At 32.9% G+C, this 22,043-nt stretch overlaps 1 protein-coding gene across 3 annotated transcripts in view; it reads left to right on the plus strand.

The window, feature by feature from the left end:
* Positions 1 to 20,601, plus strand: part of E(bx) (nucleosome-remodeling factor subunit NURF301 E(bx)) — a 50,251-nt gene extending 29,650 nt beyond the window's left edge. For all 3 annotated transcript variants that reach the window (XM_072530633.1, XM_072530632.1, XM_072530635.1), the window contains 8 exons: positions 4,374 to 4,617; positions 11,494 to 11,776; positions 13,183 to 13,366; positions 14,818 to 15,075; positions 15,186 to 15,391; positions 15,933 to 16,128; positions 16,450 to 16,534; positions 17,619 to 20,601. In XM_072530633.1, coding sequence (XP_072386734.1) covers positions 4,374 to 4,617; positions 11,494 to 11,776; positions 13,183 to 13,366; positions 14,818 to 15,075; positions 15,186 to 15,391; positions 15,933 to 16,128; positions 16,450 to 16,534; positions 17,619 to 17,821 — 1,659 coding nt within the window. In that variant the 3' untranslated portion in view covers positions 17,822 to 20,601. The remainder of the gene's footprint in view (positions 1 to 4,373; positions 4,618 to 11,493; positions 11,777 to 13,182; positions 13,367 to 14,817; positions 15,076 to 15,185; positions 15,392 to 15,932; positions 16,129 to 16,449; positions 16,535 to 17,618) is intronic.
* Positions 20,602 to 22,043: the final 1,442 nt, after the last annotated feature.

Raw genomic sequence — 22,043 nt, forward strand, 5'->3', positions numbered from 1 at the left:
TGGCTAATATTTATGAATTAAGATTAGAATTGTTGGAGTATCCATCGTATTCACCAGATTTGGCCCCCAGTGACTTTAATCTGTTTCCATAACTAAAAAAAAATCATGCGTGGAAAGCGTTTTTCATCAAATCATGAGGTCATAACGGAATTCATAAATTGGAATCTAGTTGGAACAAGTGTATTGATGTTCAAGGAGACTATACTGAATAATAAACTGTATTTCAAACCATAAAATTTTGTTTTTCTTTCTATTGATTCTATTCTATTCTTCTATTGAGTCAAAGAAACAATCTTTTTTCAACGATAGAACACAAACTGTTAAAAAAAAGTCTATGTATAAAATGTGCAATGAAAGAAGACGTAAGCAATTGTTGCAGTGCAATATTCTCGTTTTATTTGTTTTTGATAGCACAACATTAATTTAGTATCACAAAATGATCGTGATAAGTGTAAATATCCAAGTACGCCCCTGTCTATATTTCCGAGTAAAAGAAACAGACAACGTTTTTCAGCGATAAAACAAAAAGTCGCTTACTTAAAAAGCAATAAATTCGGAACCAAAGAAATTTTTAACGTCTGGCTTTATTTTTGTGTGATGTGTAAGGTGTGCAAATAGTGGAGGAGGAATAAACAATTACAGTAGTGTGTTATGATGGGTGTTACATTCTCCTTTTTGCAGTTGCCTGCATTATTCCAAGCTAAGTTTTATTTGTTTTTCTTAATATAACATATGATCAATAATGACTCAGATTATATAAAAAAAAACAGCTGTTTATCTGTTACTCAGTTTAACTTCTCAAAATAATTCCATTTGTATGTCGTAACTGTATGTTATGCTCGGATTTTTGCACTGTATTTCTCATTTACTTATTCGAAGAACTTGTAGATTTTTTCTTTCTTCTAAGGGTCCCCAATATACATTTTTTTGACAATTAAGTTTATAAAGTAATAATTGATGGTATGTTTTTGCGACCGATTTCTGAGTTTACAATTTTACTCTATCGTCAGTCCTAATGTACGTATGTTAATGTACGACAGTTACTGCAGTATTGACTAAAAACGGCTACAGACACAACTGCAAGCTTGTCCAGCATACTTTGGCACCACACGTACAAGCTTGCTTGATAAAAATAGAAGTAGTTTAATAAAATATGTTTAGGACGATACGCTCGCTTTGGCAGCTTTTGTTCTTGTGAAAAAAAGAATAAATAAAAAAGCGTGCGGTTTGGTGTAAACAATGGTTGATGAAAAGGAAAACCTATTCTCACATTAGCTTACTAAGTGAGCTGAAAATATATCCGCGTGACTGGCACAATTATCTTAGAATAGATGGACAGACGTATTTAAACCTTTTGTCTCTTGTATCACCTAGGATTTAAAAGCAAGATACGATCATGAGAGAAGCCATAACACCACATGAAAGATTTCTTGTGACGATGACATGAAGTATTCAACTATTAGTGAGTTCTTCATCTTCAACTTTTTTTCTTGTCTCTTCTATAATTAGTCCGGAAGGAGTTTATTTTTTTAATAACTTCATCCTTATCGGCATTAACGTTAATTAACCTATACTTTTCTATTAATATTTTGTACGCTACATCCCTCTTTGCTTCGTTATGATAAACTTTGGATTTAACGTGTCAAGGCCATGGCTAATTTTGGTATTCTTGAATAAACTCTTCCAATGATTCATGGTTAACCTTTTTGCGGTCACTAGTCATGACGAAAATTACTCAAATGCTACCTCACAAAGCAATATAACGGACGCCAACTTGTTCAAGCTTGAAAATCGTGGGTACACACGTACCGTTTTGCTTGCGCAAGCGCGCTTAATTCAAGCATGCATAATTAAGATCGTTTTAATCCTCAAGCCGCTTGTACAATCACAAAGCTTGCACCACATTTCCCTACCGAGACTCAAGCGAGCTTGTACAAAAAGATTGAAGAAGCGTGCTGTACAAGCTTGCATGTGTGTCAGTAGCCGACTTAATAATTAACTACACAATAAATTGGTTTTACTAAAATTTGATGGAATATGTGGTCAATACAGTATGGTAATACTGTAAGGGCAGGAACATACCATCACTTATTACTTAATAAACTTAAACGATTGCGAGTAGAGACTTTTCTTTCCACATCACCAGATATTTTTTTTTATTTGTGGTCTATCTAGTAATTGTAACTTATATTCAAATATCCTTTTCACAGATGACACTTAACATGTCTCTCAGGATTCTTCGTTCAAATATGAGCGGGAGGTGATATGTTCGATGTTTTCGATCCATATGTCGGCACTGATATTATAAAGGTTTTGTATATTGTTACTTTTGTTTGCTGGCCCAAGTTGGAGTTCTCATTGGTCGTCAGTGAGCCTAGGTATGTGAATGTATCCTCCACTTCAAAACTAGAGCTATCAACAGTGAATTGATGACCGACGTTTCTGGCTCTGTTGTTGGGCGTTAATGCCATCATTTTGGTCCATATTTTTGAATCATAGGCTTCGTTCCTCTATGATCTTCATGGCTCTCTTCTTTTTTTTTTTCTTATTAATTCCATTCCAAGATTTTTGATATCAATCTCGATTGATCTGCTCCTCTTAAGTGTCTTTACACAAATTAGGCGTTTCTCTTCTATGTCGATCAGTATTTGTTCCATATTGCAGAAGAAAAAAATCCAGTGCTTTCCTTCGTTTTACTATTCATTTATAATATGGTCCAATCTCGTTAATCTCAACTTTCTCAAGAAATCTATAAAATTTACCGAGTTTTATGCCATATATGTCACCATAGTGAGCACCATAGCATCATAAATTTTCCATGACAATCAAAGATGGGTGTTCTAAATTAGGAAGTAATTGTGTTCTTATCCATTTATTAAATATTGTAGGTAGTATTCATTTCACCGTGATAATCTGCAGTCAAGGATTTGGAACAAAATAACAATCGGACGTTTGAAATAAAACATTTTGCTGAACCGGCATGAACCACAATAAATCTTTTTCCATCATAACCACCTGGTTTACGTACATTTCTGCTGTTGTCATTCTGCCACGACATCATTTTATTTCCTCTAGAAAAAATCCACGTTTCGCCTAAAAATGCAACAAAAAATTATTTACGTAAGAAACACGCTCGTTGTGCTGCGATATGAGTTCTTGCAATTAAAGCTCTTCGATAATAATCTTTTTTAAATTGAAGGCCCAAATATTTTAATATTCTACTAAAGGATGTTTTACTTGTAGAAACAATTCTTTCTTTAGCCTGCAGCTCATTGATCAACGCTTCACGGGTTACATGTTCCTCTAAAAAATTATCTACATATTTTAATATATTACTATTATATATTAAATCCTACTCTTAATTCTCAACAGAAAGTTGGTTTATTTACTATCCTGGTACATATTATATTTCGAATTGCAATTTTATTGCCCTCAGGTTAATCAGTAGTTTTCGTTTTTAAACGAGGTTTGCTTTTTCCCGGAGAAGATAAAAGAGGATTGTTTTCTTTTATTTTTCGTATATTGTATACTGTTTTTCTCGCCAATTTAACTGCAGCTGCTTCCCTCTAAAACAAAGTTAAAACATCAATATTTTTAATTGAAATTGAAAAAAAAAAACAAAAATAAAAAGTTCCTAATTATAAATATTTTGTTATGTAATAGAGTTGTCAAATAAATAATATTACTAATATATAAGCTTCATAATAGTGCACATTTGAAAATTGTACATTTTGTACCTCTTGAACAGCTGACAACGGGTCCCCATTCCTTTTTCTTGTTCAAAATACTCGATTAAATTTAAAACGAGTTCTTTTGCTTGTGAGGTAAGAGTTTTTCCAGGCATAATCTAAAAAAATCAATAAAATATTTTCTTTTTGTCATTTATTTCACTTTTGAGGAAATTTAAACAAAACCATTCCTTAACTCTGTGAATGAGGTTAGCTTTGTATGTAAATTAGTGGCAAAATAAATAGACTTACCAAAAAATTTCAAACTCCAAGATAAAATTAATTGTGAAAACAATTGTTTGTGTAATATAAATAACTTTCTAAATGCAAAAACAGGACAAAAATCCAACAAACTGACAGCCGCAAGTAAACAATCCAGAAACGGCACAAATTGTACTTAAAATCTGAAAACGTCCCCAAGTGTCTTTTTTGTATCTATCTCTTTTCGAGGTTTGTCTTTAGTTTCATGCGTGGAAGACAATGATGCTAGATAAAAAGTATGTGTTTTATCTCGCCAACTGTAGAATAGATTACTTCCAATAAATTATCTAATCGTGGAAAAGAATAAACATCCGTTTTGTGTCTGGTTTTAGTCTATTACTATATATCTGTGACATTCTATTAATTATCATATTTTTTTTACAGGCTGGCGATGTTCCTTCCCACGTGCGGCAGATACTAGTAAATGGCCAGCAAGCCCAAACGTCGGCCCTGTTGCAACCCATCAAGCAAGTAGCCGAAAACCAATCGCAGCAGTCCCAGTTGGTTTCTACGCAATCTCAGTTACAGTCGTCCACTCAGCAGCCACATTCTCAGCAGCAACGGGTAGTGACCTCAAGTGCCGACGCCAACAAGCAGTTCGTGGTGACTCCAGATTATATTCAGCAAAGTATGTTAATTTTACAACCATCAGTTATAGTTTTTAATCACAACAGAATATACCCATTGCAAAACGAATTTGCTTCAAGGTTTCATAAAAGATAAATTGAATGGTGTTAGATCTGTTCCGTTATATTTTACAGGAGATAGGCTGGAAGATCATTTATCATCAATAGATGGTTGTGGGAATATTTGATCTTACTTATGGTATCTGTAAACAAAATAGGTTTAGAATTACAAAGATTTTTATTGCAGTTGGGAAAGATTTCTTTATAATAATCTTTCAGAAGTAATTCATAGGAAACCCACACTTTCACTCTTCCCTGCAGGCTTCAAGACGTCAGTATTAAGTAAAAAGAGTTATATTCGGTAAATCTTTTGGTTCATCTTCTTAAGGTGGTATCCTCTTGTGTTGGTTCAAGATATTCGCAATCATTAATGGATTTTTGTTTAGCAAAATGATCCAGTAAAGTTCCAAACCACTTTCGCAAGTTAGCAGCAAGCCAGTAGATTCTTCTCTTTCGGGAACTCGCCTGTCATCAATTGTTCCATAGATAATAATCTGGAGTAACACAGATTTTTCTTTTTTTTTTCCTCATGGTATTCCATCTTTCGATTTTTTTATTGTAAAATAGTAGTTCGCGTTTAATATTGATTCTTCTAAGTACTTCATCGTTGGTAAATCAATAGAACCGAGAATTTCTGTTATATCCACATTCAAGTGTTTGCATTATCTTCATAACACGTAGTAAATTATAGTACTCTTTGTATAATTTCATATTTTTCCATTAATGGATGAAATGTTTTCCCTTTTTAACACTATACCAAGAACTTTATAGGCGTTTGTTATTTATTACTATACGAGTTGGACTGTTTTCTGGGCGAGAAGACATACTAGATGTTTTAGAAAATGTTCTCGAGAGTGCTGCTTCTCATATCTCTTTCTCTTTGTGTGTGTGTACCAATACCAAAAAAGTTCAGAGGACCAGTACTGTGCAAAGTACTTGCAGTGGTGTAAATTATCTTCGGAAAGATAACATTGATATAATTTTTGAATTCCTGTCTATAATCGTAATCGGACCCACATCATTTGGAACCACGGGCTGATATTGCCTATGAGGTACCTAGGCCGTATCCACTGACCATGAAACAGACGATTTAAAAATTTTGTCCCTAAAAGCAGTGGCCATTGATATCAGGAGCTCCTGTTGCCTTGTTTATGCGTCATACCGACCACTACTAACAGCGTATTCTTTTTTTAACTCTTAAGCTACATTTAGGGTATCAAAGACAGAGTATTACTGTAGTACTTTTGGGGTAAGTTTAAAAAACAATGGTTGTGGGACATAATTAAATTTACGTAGATACATTTTTTGTCTGTCTTGCTTTATACAACACTTCTCACTATTCAATTGATCATTACGGATAAGCAAGGGTCTTGAATTGTTTTTAGATATTATTACATATTTTTTTCTGTGATATTTTCGTTCTAGTGGAATGAAGACTGACTTATTTGTTGTTTTGTGTTTAATTATTGTTAGAAGTTTTGATGGGAACGTTTCTGAAAATTTATTTTTAAATTAGATGCCTTCACCGTTACCGGTAACAATTACAAAGAAAAAAATTAACATAGACAATCTGTAATCAGTTTTATCTTGGAAATAGGTATAGATCTTTGGAACAAAGTGCTGCGAAGACTTGTAGTATATTCACAAAATTTATGTATTAATAGTGATGGTAAACACATTGCTAAAACTAATTACAAAGGAATTACAGCAAGAACTACGTTATTTTGCTAAATAGAGAAAGGCTCATTCCTAAATATAGGTCATTGGTGAAACTGCACAGATTTTACATGACAGCATTTGACTCCTTCGTTGTAATTATTTTCAGAACTTATTATTTTGTAAATTTACTCAGTTTATCAGTTCACAAAGTCTTAGTAAGGCTTACTATTATAGTTTCATTCTTTCTTTTTCTGTTTGCCTTTATTCATATGTGAGGCCCGCTTCCCTAATTACTTTTGGCAATAACACCGTTAACACAATTTCTGCACCGAACCTAATTTTTGCTTAATGAACACTTTCTGTAACCCACCTAAAGGTAGACTATACACCTGGATACACTATACTGGTTTCCAGTAGATACTCAAGAAAAGATAGTTCAAAATCAAATCATCATATTAAATATCAATTGTCGTCAAATGTCTTGACCTAACCATCTTAAGTTATGCTATCTCATGTTGGCACCCGTTTGTGTGATCCCTAGACTTCCTCTAATATACTTATTCCTAATTGTATCCTTTTTTGTCATTACACTTATCCATCGAAGCACTCTTATTACCTCCACGTGCATTCGTTGTTCCTCGTTCCTTTTAACTGTTCAACATTGAGTTCATTACACTATAGCTGGTCTTATAACAGTGTTATAGAATGTTCCTTTCCATCACACCACTTGTTTCCTTCCACTTCATCCATCCTACTTTAATTTTACTGCATCCAATCATCCAGTTATCATTTTATTTGTAGTAACTCCATCTGTAAATGAACATTCCAAATACTCTGTTTTTGTCCTACTAAGTTTTAAAACTTTTTCCTCGAGAGCTTGTCTCCATTGTTCCAGTTTTTGTTCTAAATCCCTTTCAGTATTTCCTACTAACATTACATCATCAGCATACATTAACCACCAGAGAATGTTACCCTGTAGTTACCAAGTTATCTGATCTAACACTAATGAAACTAAATAAGGACTAAACATCGAGCCCTGATGCAATCCTTCTTTCACATGAAATTCATCAGTATCTCCCACAACTGCCCTAACACTACTTCCTATTGTTATACTCTCTGAAGTTTCTCAAAATCTTCGCATACACAAAATTTCTCCCTGATCATAACGAACAGTACAAAATTATGTAAAAAACTCAAAAAAAAAGAAGCAAAGAACAAAAAAAAACAGTACAATTTGAACTCAATAACGAAAAAACAAAGATGGATATTAGTAAAAAATAATTAGAAAAAGAATTTCAACGGATAAATGAAGAAAATCTGGCAGAAAAAGTACCTGAAAACTGGAAGGATATATAAAAAAAATGTGTTTAAGAAAACATATTCAGTTTATGACTTTATATCGAAAGTTAAGACACTTACGTGCTTTAACTCTTTGGGATTATTTACTTAAAAAGATCAGTGAACAAATTGAATATTCAGATACCATTGTGATATGAAACGTCATCAGAAGGAAATCAAAATTTATACACTCGATTTCCACGGAGCAACTGAGCACTCTTTGCACAGTGTTGCCACGACCAAATTTTATTTTCTGTAGATAATCTTGTCAAAATCCGATAGATTTATTTAGACGCATATTATTGTATGAAAATGTGAAGATTGTCAGTTGCCTAGTAGACACTTAGCACTTCAAATAACCTTAAGGCCAAGTCCATCTAAACTTCTGATGTTGACAGTTAAAAAGTTACTTAAACCAAAGAGACATAAGTATTATTAGAAATACATTTATGATAGAAATACCCCTACATGCAAGGTATATGTTAGTGTAAACAAACATTCGTGAAGATAAAATAATTATTGATTTGGTTACCAACTTATTAAAGACATCCCGAATTTTAAGATAGGTTTTGAATTAAGTAATATACAGTGTGTCAATTTTAAAACTTACAATATCTCACGAACAAAAGCTTATATCGAAAAATGCTTGAAACCGTTTCTAGGATAGTAAGGCTGAATTAAAATGACATGAAAGAAAAACTCACTTGGGAAATTGCGAGAAAGAAATAACGGAAGCATGTCGCGCTAGTACTAGAACAACATTTGCCAAAGTTCGTGCAGAATTTGAAAATAGGCTGTATTATTGTTTACAAAACAACGGAACCCACTTTGAACATTTACTTAATTGACATTTTTAACAAATTTGTAGTTCAACAAAAACCTCATTAGGCCCGAATTATTGCTTCACCCTGTATAATTATTATTTATACTATTGGATGGCATTTTTTATAGTCTTTTCAATGATGTATCACAAGTAGGGGTTTGCAATTTAAACTTTTTTGATTGTGGTGGGTGGGGCTTAGGGGATTGATGGGAGTGAGTTCTCTTCTATGTCATTTTAGTTCCTCCTTACTATCGTAGAAACGCTTTCAAGTCTTTTTTGATATCAGCTTTTGTTCGTGAGATATAGCCCATTCTAAGTTTTAAAATTGACACACTGTATTTGAAAACCACTTCAGCATTAACCTAAAAAAACAGTTCAGATAAATGTTCCACATGAAGAAACCTTGTTGATATTCATTTCACTGCCCTTATTGGATATATTTCAAATCGCTCGCTATTTAGCACTAAATGTGATCAATTTATTGTCAGCAATATCAGGCAAATAGCGAAAGTGTTTAGCCTGATCAAGCACATGGCTAAAATACTACAATCTAGCTGGACTAGAGTAAAAAGTTTGGTATCTATAGTTTAGCAAGACAACAAAACATTTAGAACTGATAGTAAAGACTGACTTAATAACTGGTATGAAACGTTTCCATTAAATTCAAATTGCATAAAGAAGCTGGAAAGTCGAATTCGTTCTCAGACCAATAATTCCATAGACTTTTCCGCTTTTTTAAGCTCTCCTAGGTCTCTTTTTAGACCTTTGTGGTTACATAAATGTTGATGTAACTGTTCCAGACTGTAATCAAGAAATTTATAATAAAACCGTTTAAACATTGACTTTGACTTTTCTTGTAACAAAACCCTTGCACTCCGTATTTTATTTTATTTTGTACTCGTTTTGCTTTGGGTTTCTTTAGATTTATTAGTTTTATGTTTTAACTCTTCCTTTTTATTTATTTCTTTTTATTTTTACATGTAACAAAATTGATAAACACGGTTAATGCTTTTAGTTACAAAAATTAAGTACTTCTGTTTGAAACTGGTATCAATTTTGTTACATAAACATATTAAACAATTGCGATGTTTTTTTTTTACTTAATCTTTTAGCGGGTCACGTATAGTTAAGTGTTTTGAGCATTTAACCATTTATCCACCACTTCACATTACTATTAGCCACGCTGTAAATTGTTAGAGTTGTTATACGAAGTTACTCTCAGACCTCTTTTTAAGATGGCAGCCGAGACGTCATCAGAGTGCAAGTTAACGTAGCCTCGTCTCTTAAGGTCACTCCCACCATGTGAAAGCAATCCTTTGGCCATATGGTGAGCGGCCGCAAGATCTCCCTCTTAGACCTGGTGAGTGGCCACATTATAGGCCTGACCTTGAGATAAGAGCCTAGGGGTAATATTGCATTCTGATGATGTCACGGCTGTCATCTTGAAAATCGTTATATAATGAAAACTTGTTAGGTTATCAAGATTCTGAACAAAAACAATTAGCTCTGATATTTTCATAGAAAATATCTTAGATATTTCCACAGAAAATATCTTTCAACGGGAGAAATGTGTTTCAATTTATTAATTAAATTTTTTTTATCGTATATGAGTAAGGTCAAATGAAAGCTGGTTTAAGTTTCCCACCGTCATCACAATTGGTGTAACGACCCTAGTTGAGCCCCGACCTTCCTTATTTCTCCGTTCGGTCTTCTTCATTCTTTGCACAGTGGTGCCAGATTTTCCTGGCATCCTTATCCACATTATGATTTTATTTCAACCTTGGTCTAGTTCTCTCGGGTTTCCTCAGTAGATGTCCTGCCCATTGTAGGCATCTAATTTTTATTGCAGTAACTACAACTTTGGCTTCTTCTTCTTCCTCTTTATAAGCAATTCTGCTTGTTCATTGGCGGATTAATACCTTTATGGAAGGTTGTCATTCCATATTTTGCGCGGTCGTCCGATACTTCTTTGAGTCTGACTCTGTCAAACGCTTTCTTTAGGTCAAACAGAAATGCTGGTCCATTATACTCTAGTGATTTCCCAGTAATTTGCTTTATAACAAATATTTCATCTGTAAACATCTTCCACTATGAAAACCCTGTTGTTCAACTGCTAAACTTATCCTCTGATTTATTATTATTTATATGTTTAGTTTCTCATGCAAAATTTGCCTCACGGTGGTCCACACGTCCATCAGAGGCGCTAATACTTAATCTGCAATCTTTTTGAACCATTTCGGTAATTTTTTGAACGTTCTAAGTCACTTTTTGAAGTCACAACATAGTCCCTGTCGTCCTTAACAAAATTGTACCACTGAAAAACTCTGGCACGAGATAGGCAATCATCCTCTTTAAACCCTCTTTAAAGCTTAATAGATTTCCGACGCCAAATTTTGAATTCATTCTGCTCAATTTTTTTATACAACGTTTATTCGGCGCGAGAAATGTTTTCACCATTGTTATTTGAAGATTTAAACGAGACTGTTGGTTGCAACTGCTTCAAATGTTTACACAAGAGCAAGGGATGTTACTCATGTTTGTTTTCTGTGTACTAGAACTCATTTTTTCGCTACCCTATATTTTGAAATACCCGTTCCAATTCCGTTCTTTTTTTTTCAGTCAAAACCACTATATCCATATCTAGTTTGGTAATTTCTTTATGGTTTCGGCCATCTTTCCGCTCACAATCTTTTTATCCGAGCATTTTTTAGTCGATCACTTGCTTATTTGTCATTCAATTTCGTCAGTGTTCATCTTCGTTAATATTCAAACGGCACAATGTTGCTTGTTACTGTTCCTTTCTATTTTCCATTTACTTTTCACTCCCGAGAAACGACCTTCTTGTTTATTTCTGTTGTTTCCAGTTAAGTTTCTTTTTCATTATTTTCTACAATCGTTCCTTTAAATTTCCGTGTACTATATTGTATATTTCGCCATTGTTTGTACGTACTATACAATATCTGTGAAATCCCCATATTTTTATCGTTCTCCTCTACAGCGATCAAAACGGCACTGAAACAAGAAAACCTAAATCCGGAAATCGAAGAGAAACTGCTTCAACTTCAAAGGTATCAGGAGCGGCAGATGAAACACGAACCCGAAGTTCCCGCACCGGTCGTGAAACTCAGTCAACCGATTGTCAACTCTCGACATCCGACCACGTCTCGAAAACGGCCTTTAAGTTCCTCCAAAAATGAAGACGCTGACTGGGTTATGGAAACTCCGAAGAGGAGCCGACCGAATAGGACCGTTGAGGTTAAGAAAATCGAAGTGGAACCACAGTAAGTAGAATCTTATTTGTTTTCTATATAATTTGTGTTGGTGATGGTGTATCGTTTTACGACCAAGGTACTTTAGCCATCGAGTCAGTATTAGAATTTCTCTGTTTTCTGGGGAGAGGTTTTGTATTTCGTAGCGCTAAAGTCCTCATTCTGTTGAACTTGATTGCTTGGATCGTCCACTGTGAACATACACGTAATAGTAGTTAGAAAATCTACTAAGCATCTGAGATTTTTTGAATGAAGTTAGCTAAGGTGTTTTAGGCATGTCGAGAATTATTGCGTGCAACTGCAACTTGACACAAATCTGACAGCTGCTCGGAATGTATTAACAAAATGTACTCATGCCATTTTATTGCACTTTGAACCAAAAAACAAAAAAGTTTTTACGGGAGTGTGTATAAAAAGCAAAAAGACAAAAGCTTTGATTTTTCTTTTTTAATGATAGTTTGTGTTTTTTGTTTAAATAACTGAAAGAACGGTATAATAAAATAAATATATTGGCAAAAACAAAATAGTCAACTGTTTAATGACAAAACTGTTGTTTTCATAACATTGCAATGTATTAGAACATTTTGGTATTCGTGATTTTGAGTTCATTAGTAAACAAAAGGTCAGACACTGAAAAATATTTACAAATATAAAGCGTATATTTGTTCTGTTCTTTTGATTCAATTAAATACATATCATCATAAGTGGCTCGACAATCCGTTGTGGATCTTGGCCTGCTCACAAAGAAGTCGCCACTCCTGTCGATTCCTAGCAACTTCCCCCCATCTTCTGACTCTCAGAATCTGTAGGTGTTCTTCCACATCATCAATCCATCTCCTTCGTGGTCGTCCTGTACTTCTTGTGCCCTCTGGTTTTGAAAATGTTAATCGCTTCGTGTATTCGTGATCTGACATCCTAGCAATGTGTCCATCCCATCTAAGTCTCTGCCCTTTAACGAATTTCACAATATCTGGATCGGTGTATAACTGATATAGTTCAAACTTCGGCGACATTTTCATTTACGGTTCCATCATTTTGAGATAAGGTCCACGTTTCAGCCCCATATATCAAAACCGGTCTTATTAAAGTCTTGTATATATTGAGCATTACTGCACGTTTTATATTTTTATTTTTTAAATGTTTCTGGAGACCGTAAACAGTTCAGTTTTTGGCTGCGGATATAATAACAAACGGCTTTCGAAACAAAAAATTATATGTTTGGGATAATCTATTTTTCTTCGTCTCTAACTTAGAAAAAACTGTCGTATTAAAAAAATATGTATTGTTGCAGTATGATAACAGTTAAAATTAAGCAAATGAGCTTTAAAAATGTAAGAACGAATGTTACTTAATAACTGTGAGTTGAATTTAAATCTAAATTGCGACGTTTCTAAGTTATTCTTATTTTTATCTACTAGACATGAGCCCGCCAAAGAAAAAATAGTTTCTCCCAGGACTAAGGTGAAAATAAAAGAAGTTTGTGACTCCGAAAGAAAAGTTACAAAGCTGATGGTTATGCTGTTCAGGCACAAAGAAATGCTGAAAAAGGATATACTCAGGAAACGAGCTCTCTTAGAAAAAGAATTACAGTATGAAATTCAGGTAAGCAATATAATAAAATATCTTATTTTTAACAGTTTTATTATTTCGCATTTAATTTCTCTCGATTTAAAACAAAAAATATTTACTGAGAAAATTATTATGATTCAAACTATGATTCAAATTTGCCGCCATCGCCATTTTGACGGGGATAATTGACGTTTCCCCTTCCTTTACTTTTATAATTTCCTCCTTCACGTTTCACGTTTTTAATTTCGTTCTTTTGCGATTGTTGGTTCGAGGTGTGAGGACGTTAGTTTTATTAGAAACGTCTTCAACATTATAATTTGCATTCAAAATTATAATTAATAAATTTTGGAAAGAAGTAATTTCCAAAATGCACCAGTTACAGAAATTTCCTCGCGAACCGAATGAGGTTATAAAAACTCGTGGTAAGTTTTATTGAATTTGTGGTTTTAACTTACACCATGTTACTGAAAATTCAGGAATTATTACTGTAATTAATCTTCAAACCGTGTTTTTAAACAAATAAATCCAATTTTGTTTATTAGTTAATTTAACTTCAAAAAATAATTTTGTTTGAGGTTAGCTTAGCGACACACGTGGATTTTATCGTTTTCATGTTGAATAAGTTCCGATTGCAATCAAACAAAGAGTAATTAATATCATAAATAAACCAGAAACAAAGAATAACATTTAAAAAATCTAAATTCGTTTATTTATAAATTTTTGTTTGCCACACCTAAAATCTTGTCTGTATCTTATATCATCACATTCCTCACTTTTATGCATTACTAAAATATTATTGAGCATATTTTTAATATTTCCGTTCCTCGAGGAAAGCTTAGTGCTGCATTCTTTTAAAATCCATCAAAAATTTTTATTAATGTAAAAATGTCCATTGTCCATCCAACCAATGGCTTTACAGTCCAATTCGAGCTCTAGCTTCATTACAGTTTGTAGCTATTCTCCCCCCACGATTGACTGCACAGGAGATTTTTTCATCCTCATGCATATCACTTATATATTTCGATAATTGTATGTGATTCATCACCTGTTTTTCTCATTTATAGGGCATAGTATTCGTCTGTACCTTTTTTTCAAAGATATTCATGTGGTTTACAGATTTTAAGTCAATACCTAAGTTTCACATCCATAGCTCACTATCAGACCAGGATTATGGTCTTGTAGATTCGTATCTTGGTTCTTTGATGTGCATGTCGTGATTTAAATATCTGGTACATGTGTAAAAATCTTTATATAATTTTTATGACCTGCAAGCTATATTTTTGATTGTTTTGTAATGTTAAAATATAGTTGTATTTATAAAAAAACAGTTTTAAGTATAATAATACCATGATGATTCAACCTTTATTGTCTTCTTTTCCCGTCTGAAAAAGAATGAAAGACACCTGTATTCTGAAGTCATATTAAAGCAAACCACATGAATTATGTCTTTAAACTTTGTAATACATGGAAAACTGTAATTTTAGCGGGAGGTGACAGAAGAATTAGCTGCACGCACGAAAATCGAAAGGACCAAGCAGGATGAAGTACGAACTGGTAGTAGTAAGAGAAAATCTGCTGCTACAGCTACCACTGCTGCCATTACACCTCCTCAACCAAAGACTTCCACCTCCTCATCCTCTTCGAGACATAAGAAGACACCTAAACATGGAACGCCGCTGAAACCAGGACCTTCTCCACCTACTGCAACTACTCCATCCAAAGGACACAACAAACGAGAGAAGGTTTGTATAACTGATAAAATTCTACCAATTGTTTAAAAAAAGGATAATAAATATTTTGGATATTAATTTATCAATAGGATTTGTTATTAATTATTATATTTATGTTTTAGGTTTATTGCATTTGTCGAACACCTTATGATGAAACTAAGTTTTATGTGGGTTGTGATCTATGCAATAACTGGTTCCATGGTGATTGTGTTGGCATAACAGAAGAAAGTAGCAAGACACTAACAGAGTTTATATGCAATGAATGTAAACAGGCAAGAGATTCACAAAAGTTGTACTGTTTGTGTCAACAACCCTATGATGATTCACAGTAAGTGTATATACAAACCTAATAGTTATTGGACACTTGATTCTTGTTTCAAATTGCTCCCTATAAATTATTTTGAATCTAATATAAAAAATAAATATTTTGATGTTTCTGTTTGGTACAGAAATACAAACTTTGCTAATTACAGAACCAAAAAAAATGAAGTAATTATTTAGTGAGTAAAACTTAAAAAATCACCCCGACGCCACGCTCAGTTAGATTTTTATATCTAAAATAGAGTGCCAGTATATATTACAAAAGGGGAATATCATATCCTGCTAGGAAACAGGCAAAACTTTTCTTATAATTTTGCCTGTGCCGAAAGTTGAGGAGACAATAAAAAACTATATAGGACATATTGTGTAAATCTTGTTATCAAGTTATCTAAAATTATTGGTATAAAAATGTCTTTAGAGAAAAAAAGTTTGACTAATGGACACAAAACTAAATACCTTAAGTGTCCAGTAACCATTATATTCACCCTAATTCTTTTTGTAATTTGTTATGTTAAAAATGGATTTATTTATGTTATATTTTCCTGCAGATTCTATATATGCTGTGATCGTTGTCAAGACTGGTTCCATGGAAGGTGTGTGGGCATTCTGCAGTCAGAAGCAGATAATATCGATGAATATGTATGTCCAAGGTGTCAGAGAAACAATTCCGTCAACTTTGCAAATATGAAAGATTTGCAGGCTAAGGACCATGAAGGATTGAGGAAGCTTATCAAGCAATTACAGGTAAAGAAAACAAAACATTTATAGTGTGTAATATATACTGTAGGTTTAACCAAAAATACTTAATTGGTTTTTGTGTTGTCCTGTGATATTTGAGAAATTTTGTTATAAATACAAATTTTCTTGATGCACACAGGTAAATTAAATGAGGAAACCCGTGCTGACATAACCAAGATTTACCACTATAACAGTCTTATGACTATTATCTGGTTTTTCACATTTATCCTCAGCTCCGTTTTTCCTAAGACAAATTTTTCTAAGATTTTTTTTGTCTTACTGGGATGTCGAATATGTGCACATAATTTATATTTTCTTTTCTTGCAGGTTCACAAGAGTGCCTGGCCATTTATGGAACCCGTGGATCCAAATGAGGCTCCAGATTATTATAAAGTGATAAAAGAACCTATGGGTAAGTTGAGACTATTATGATGGATTAGGTAGTTATTTTTTGTTGCAAGGAGAATTACAGTTTGAGCTTTTTGTGCGTTTACTGTTCAGACACCTTGCAAAATTATTTTGGTTAACTGTTTTTAGTTTTATTGTTTGAATGATATTCAAACAGTGATTATAGCAGTAATCTACAGGCCATCTTTACTTATTCACTATGCTTGCTGGTTGACTAATATAAGTCTCAATGCATTCGTAAATAGTTTTATAGTTAATTTTAAAAAATCTAGAAATAGCATTGAATTTAAAAAAAACACTGAAATGGGTGGGGTCATGAGTTGCAATGTCGACATGAGGGAGGGTATTAAAAAGTCCAAATTTTTTATGACGTAGTTTATGTTTGTTCCCTATTATTGTATGGTGTATAAAATTTCCTACATTTAAAGTTTATAAGAAATTTGTTTTATTGGAAAGAGATGCAACTATATGACACTATGCTGAACAGCTGGTCAGATGTTAATGATAAACGATTGTGTTGATTATTATACACAGTGGCAGGTAAATGGTTTCATACTGAATACCATTGAACTACATCAGGTGCTAACTCAGGAGATTACCATGATAACATGAATGATAAAAATGTTTGGTGATAGGAGCTGTAAAAATGTTGATGGAACAGGAATTTTTTAAAGTAACTGTAAATAACTGGAGGAAACTGTGTGAACATGTCAAGGTTGAAAATTGGAAAGAATTGGAAAATGGATGTCACATCGATGTAATTACTGAAGAGTTAAGTATTGATTTAAATTATGTGTGTTAACGACAGTCAATTTGATTATGATCATGAATAACATGATACAAGGTGTTGTCTCAAGGGAGTAAGACTTCTTAAATTGTCTACTCACCTCATACATTCTGCTAAGGGGCATCTGCCATGATCTCTGTCACACACATACACATATTGTTTCTTTTGAATGCTTTTTTGTTGGTTTTGTCATTTTTTACCTGTCGCCAAGTTGACCTATTGTAATTCATTGCTTCGTTAGGCTATGTATTACATATATCACCAAATATTTTCCACCTTTTTATATTTATTTTATTTTCAGACTTGCAAATGATCGAAACAAAAATAAACGATCAGGTCTACACGAAACTGAGCGAGTTCATCGGTGACATGACGAAAATTTTCGATAACTGTAGATATTACAACCCCAAAGAATCGCCGTTCTACAAGTGTGCAGAATCGTTAGAAGCATATTTCGTCAACAAGATAAAATGTTTTCGGGACAAACTGTATGAGAAACAATAAGTGAATATAAAATAAAGATTTTTTAAATTTTTTCTATATATAAGCTTTCCAGAAGACTTTCAGCAGGTCTGAACGATCTCAGCTTTATTAATTTTTGTAGTATTTGGTCTATTATTGTTAGTGATCTGCTAAAAGTCTTGAATGTAAATATATATTTAAAAACGTAGTTCTGTGAATATGTGTATGAATGAAATTTTATTTTGTAGTTATTTTGATATAATTTTGTTATTTATTCCTAATTATTTAAATTGATTTTTAAGTCTTTGCCAATGTGTATATGTAATTCTATAATAAAATCAAATATCAAATATATAAGTTTTAAATTGCTCAGATTTGAGTCAAAAAGTGTACAATGAATGATACATGCAAGCTGTTGATTATTAAAAAGTGTTTAATAGATTTTTCTATCGTTTTAATAGTAAAGATAATATCCTGCTTTATTATATTGGTTTTTTTATCGAAATTTTTAATTTATTAAAACCCTCTTAAATATGACAATTGGATATTAGATCTAGCAGTAACAAATCCGGTATATATTTATCCATTCCTAAAAAATGGTCATTTTTAGACTATAATAGATTTGGTAATAAATAAGCCTAAAATACATATTTTCTAAAAATATGTTTTTTTTTTAATTAACACATTCGCGGCTGCTCTTTTCGAGAGGTGTTACCCAGGAGCGTCAATAACTTTTTTCTAAAATATTGTAATTGATATTACAATATATATTAAATTAATTAAAGTGTATATTTATAGAATATGATTTGAATTTTTGACTCCGATCGGAGTCATGCGCACCTGGCTAAAAATTTCTGCTATAACGCTGACCGGCTACGATCAGCACAAGGCAAATTAGAACGTTTTTCGAGAAAAATAATTATATAATGGAATTTTAGCAAAAATCAGTTTATTTATTCTATAAAATACAGAAAGATTCGCATATTGATTTGATTTTGATTGACATATGAGCAATTTCGAAGCATTCAACACAAAATCCGGGTTGATCAGGACATTTTGCTCAGAGATATGTTATCTGCTTTCTAATTTCGTTTTTGGGGCATATTTTGCAACTCTTTCTCTGTGTTCATCTCTTATTAACCATAGGAACTTTTAAAATAATATGTCTGGAGGCAGGAATATTTCTTGTGAAGGGTCCGGCATTCTTTCCGCCATTTTAAACTGCCACAGCAAAGGACTGCTTTTTGGCACTTCAGTCCTCAATCACACACTGACAAACATTAACTAACATCGGCGTCGTACTAAGTAAAATATACCGTTTTAAAAATCAACAGGTTCTGTCCCCGATCGGAGCCATTCGCAGCGAAAGTGTTAATTACCGTCCGTTGCGATTCATCTAATTGTGATTTTTGGCTTAACATTTTCTCATCTGTTTACGCTCCCTGTAGTACTCCGGCAGCCTGTAGGTCTGCTAGTGTAATTTAATTACCTGTACAGATAGAGTATCCGTTTTTTTTGTCTCCTATTCTTCCTTGGTGGACACTGTTGCATAGTATAATTTATTCAGTTTTTCATGCTTAATCTCAGTATACTTTTCCCACATGGGTTTTGCGATAGATAGGTTTATCTTTATCAGTATTGTGTGCATTTATCTCATAACCATAGTTGACATCTCCACGAGTGCGGTGAATAATTATATTTATACATATGTCTACTAATTATGTATTAATTAGAATCTGTCTTCATCTTCTAAAAACCGTGCCAATGACGTATTATGTCTTGTTGACATGAGATTTTAACTCGCACCGTACCGAGTTTTATGAAAATAACATTTCACTTTTGTTTTTTTCGTGGGAAAAATTTTTTCCACGCAGAAAAGGGGAACAGTTTTAAAGAAGTTTTTTTATGATATTCCAGATTTCTCTGTGTCAATGTCAAATTCATTTTTTGGAATGTGTGAATCTGTTTTGAAATTTGGTGAGCTAGTTCATTCATTTAATTGAAGAATTAAATTTTTCTCTATCTTTACCAACTGTTCGGTCTGGTTTGCAGTCCGCCTGTAAGGTCAAAACTGAGGATTAGAGTAATCAGTGTTGCTGCACACCTATAATACAGTATGTCTAATTGAAAAATTAACTCGATGTATAATTACAGCAATTAAGTAGCTGAAAATAAATTACTATTTGGTATGTCCACACTTCTTACTAAGAAATTCTAATCAAAATTTATCTTCTAATGTAGAAGTGAAAATGTCCTAATTGAGCAAAAACTGAGTTGACTGTCTCTTTCTTGTTGTGCTACTGTTTATATTGCTCATTCCATGACATTATTGCACTATTTCTGAGATAGGAAATTTATGACAGGAAGAAAATTTAAAATTATTGAGTTCGCTTATTCCGGTTGTCACATAGGTTAGAGACAGTCCATTGGATGAAAGAGACATTCGTACAACGTAGATGACATTACGTAACGTGTCCATACTAGAAATTTGGCCAAGAATCTTGCCTTTCTTCGATATTGTTCTGAAGCTATTTTCTTGTGGCATTTTGAAGTAGATACTATTTTGGGAACAAGCCACAATTAAAGGCTAAAGTAAGTTTATTGACGTATCAGTTTCCACTTCGAAAATCGTTCTCAAAATACAAACATGAATAAATTAAACAAATTTTGTTTTGTTGGTGAAAAATTCTTCTAATAATTTAATTTTATCTGACTCATTGATAATTCAGACATACATTATACATTTTAAAGTAGACGGCTTTAAAATGATATTGCCAATATTGATGAGTTGCGTTCCTGGTACGACTTTAGCGTAAGATAGTTATTCAATTACATAAAATCAACTTCAACTTAATAATATCCGTCAGAAAAAATCATAGCATGTGATTCGTCTATAAAAAGACAACAACTGCCATGATGGCAGTAAAATTCTCCTGTTTGTTGATTCCTCGAGTATGTCTTCTATTTTTACCACTATTTTAATTATCAATAATCTTTATTTATTAGTTACTCGATTTGCATAAATTCTGTTTCCATTGTGTACTGAAATCTGTCAATTTGAGGCCCAATATAACCCGAAACATGTTATGTTTTAGTGGTTGCCTACATTTTGAACAATCCTAATCTTGTATAAAACATATTTAATTTTGAATATTGTACATACGGAAACTATGGTAAAAATGTACACATCTGAACAAAGTCTAAAAGAAATATTAATATGATTTATAGTGATTAAGCTCAGTGGATGTTTTATATAAAATTATATGTTGTATTACAATTATGTATTATGTTTGTGATATACAAATTGCTCTTGTGCGCATCAAATAGCATTTTAATTTGGCTCGTCCTCTGTTTGTACGAATAACAGCTATCTGAAACTATGGCATGCGGATTATGGCATGGATTTTAATACTTATACCTTGTATTGGACATACCTTGTATAACATTTATGTTTTGCCTTTCTTTAAGTACTTATGAATCTTCAAATAGCATTTATCATTATTGGCTCTACACCCTAGTTAAGCCTCTATCTTCCTGAGCTTCGCCTTTTGTTTCTGTCTATAGCTAATCTTGTAAATTTTCCGCGTCAATCCTCCTGGTCCACACGATTTCTTCACCCCAGCTTTGCAACGCTTCTTATAATTTTAAATCAAACTGTTTGCTACTTAGAGATACAAATACGAACAGCAGCAGATGAAGAAAACAAATAAATTATAGAATAGTGACAGAAAATTTTAAAAGCTTTATTTTATTGAAAGAGTTACAAACGCTGTAGTGCTGAGACATCTGCAAAAGAACTAATGTCATAAAAAAGCTGGAACATGTGGATCTTATTATTAGAGGAAAGAAGATTGATATACTTTTTTACTCGTTCTACAGGAAAATATTAAGAGTAAAAGAAGTGTAGAAAATAAGAAGGATAACAATCTCAGCGCATGGTTGAATTGTACCTCGATATATCTTTTCAGATAAACGACTAATAAAAAAGTCTGATCGATCATTTTTATTGTCTAGAAATAGAATTATAGTTTCATTTTTATTGTCAGGAATTTGCTTTTCCACATTATTTAATGTAGAGTATTGTTGTTTTTCCGATTTTTTAGCCTTTCTGTAGTCATGCCATCTTCTTCACACAAAATATAGCTACAGCACAACTCAGATTCAGGGTTTTATTAATTAAAATATTGTACCATACATTTTGCACCTCTGAACAAATAAGACTACATGTCAAGTATCTATCAATCAATCATTGACATATGTAGCA

The sequence above is a fragment of the Diabrotica undecimpunctata genome, chromosome 4 (assembly GCF_040954645.1).
Source record: "Diabrotica undecimpunctata isolate CICGRU chromosome 4, icDiaUnde3, whole genome shotgun sequence".
In the NCBI taxonomy this organism is placed as follows: domain Eukaryota; kingdom Metazoa; phylum Arthropoda; class Insecta; order Coleoptera; family Chrysomelidae; genus Diabrotica; species Diabrotica undecimpunctata.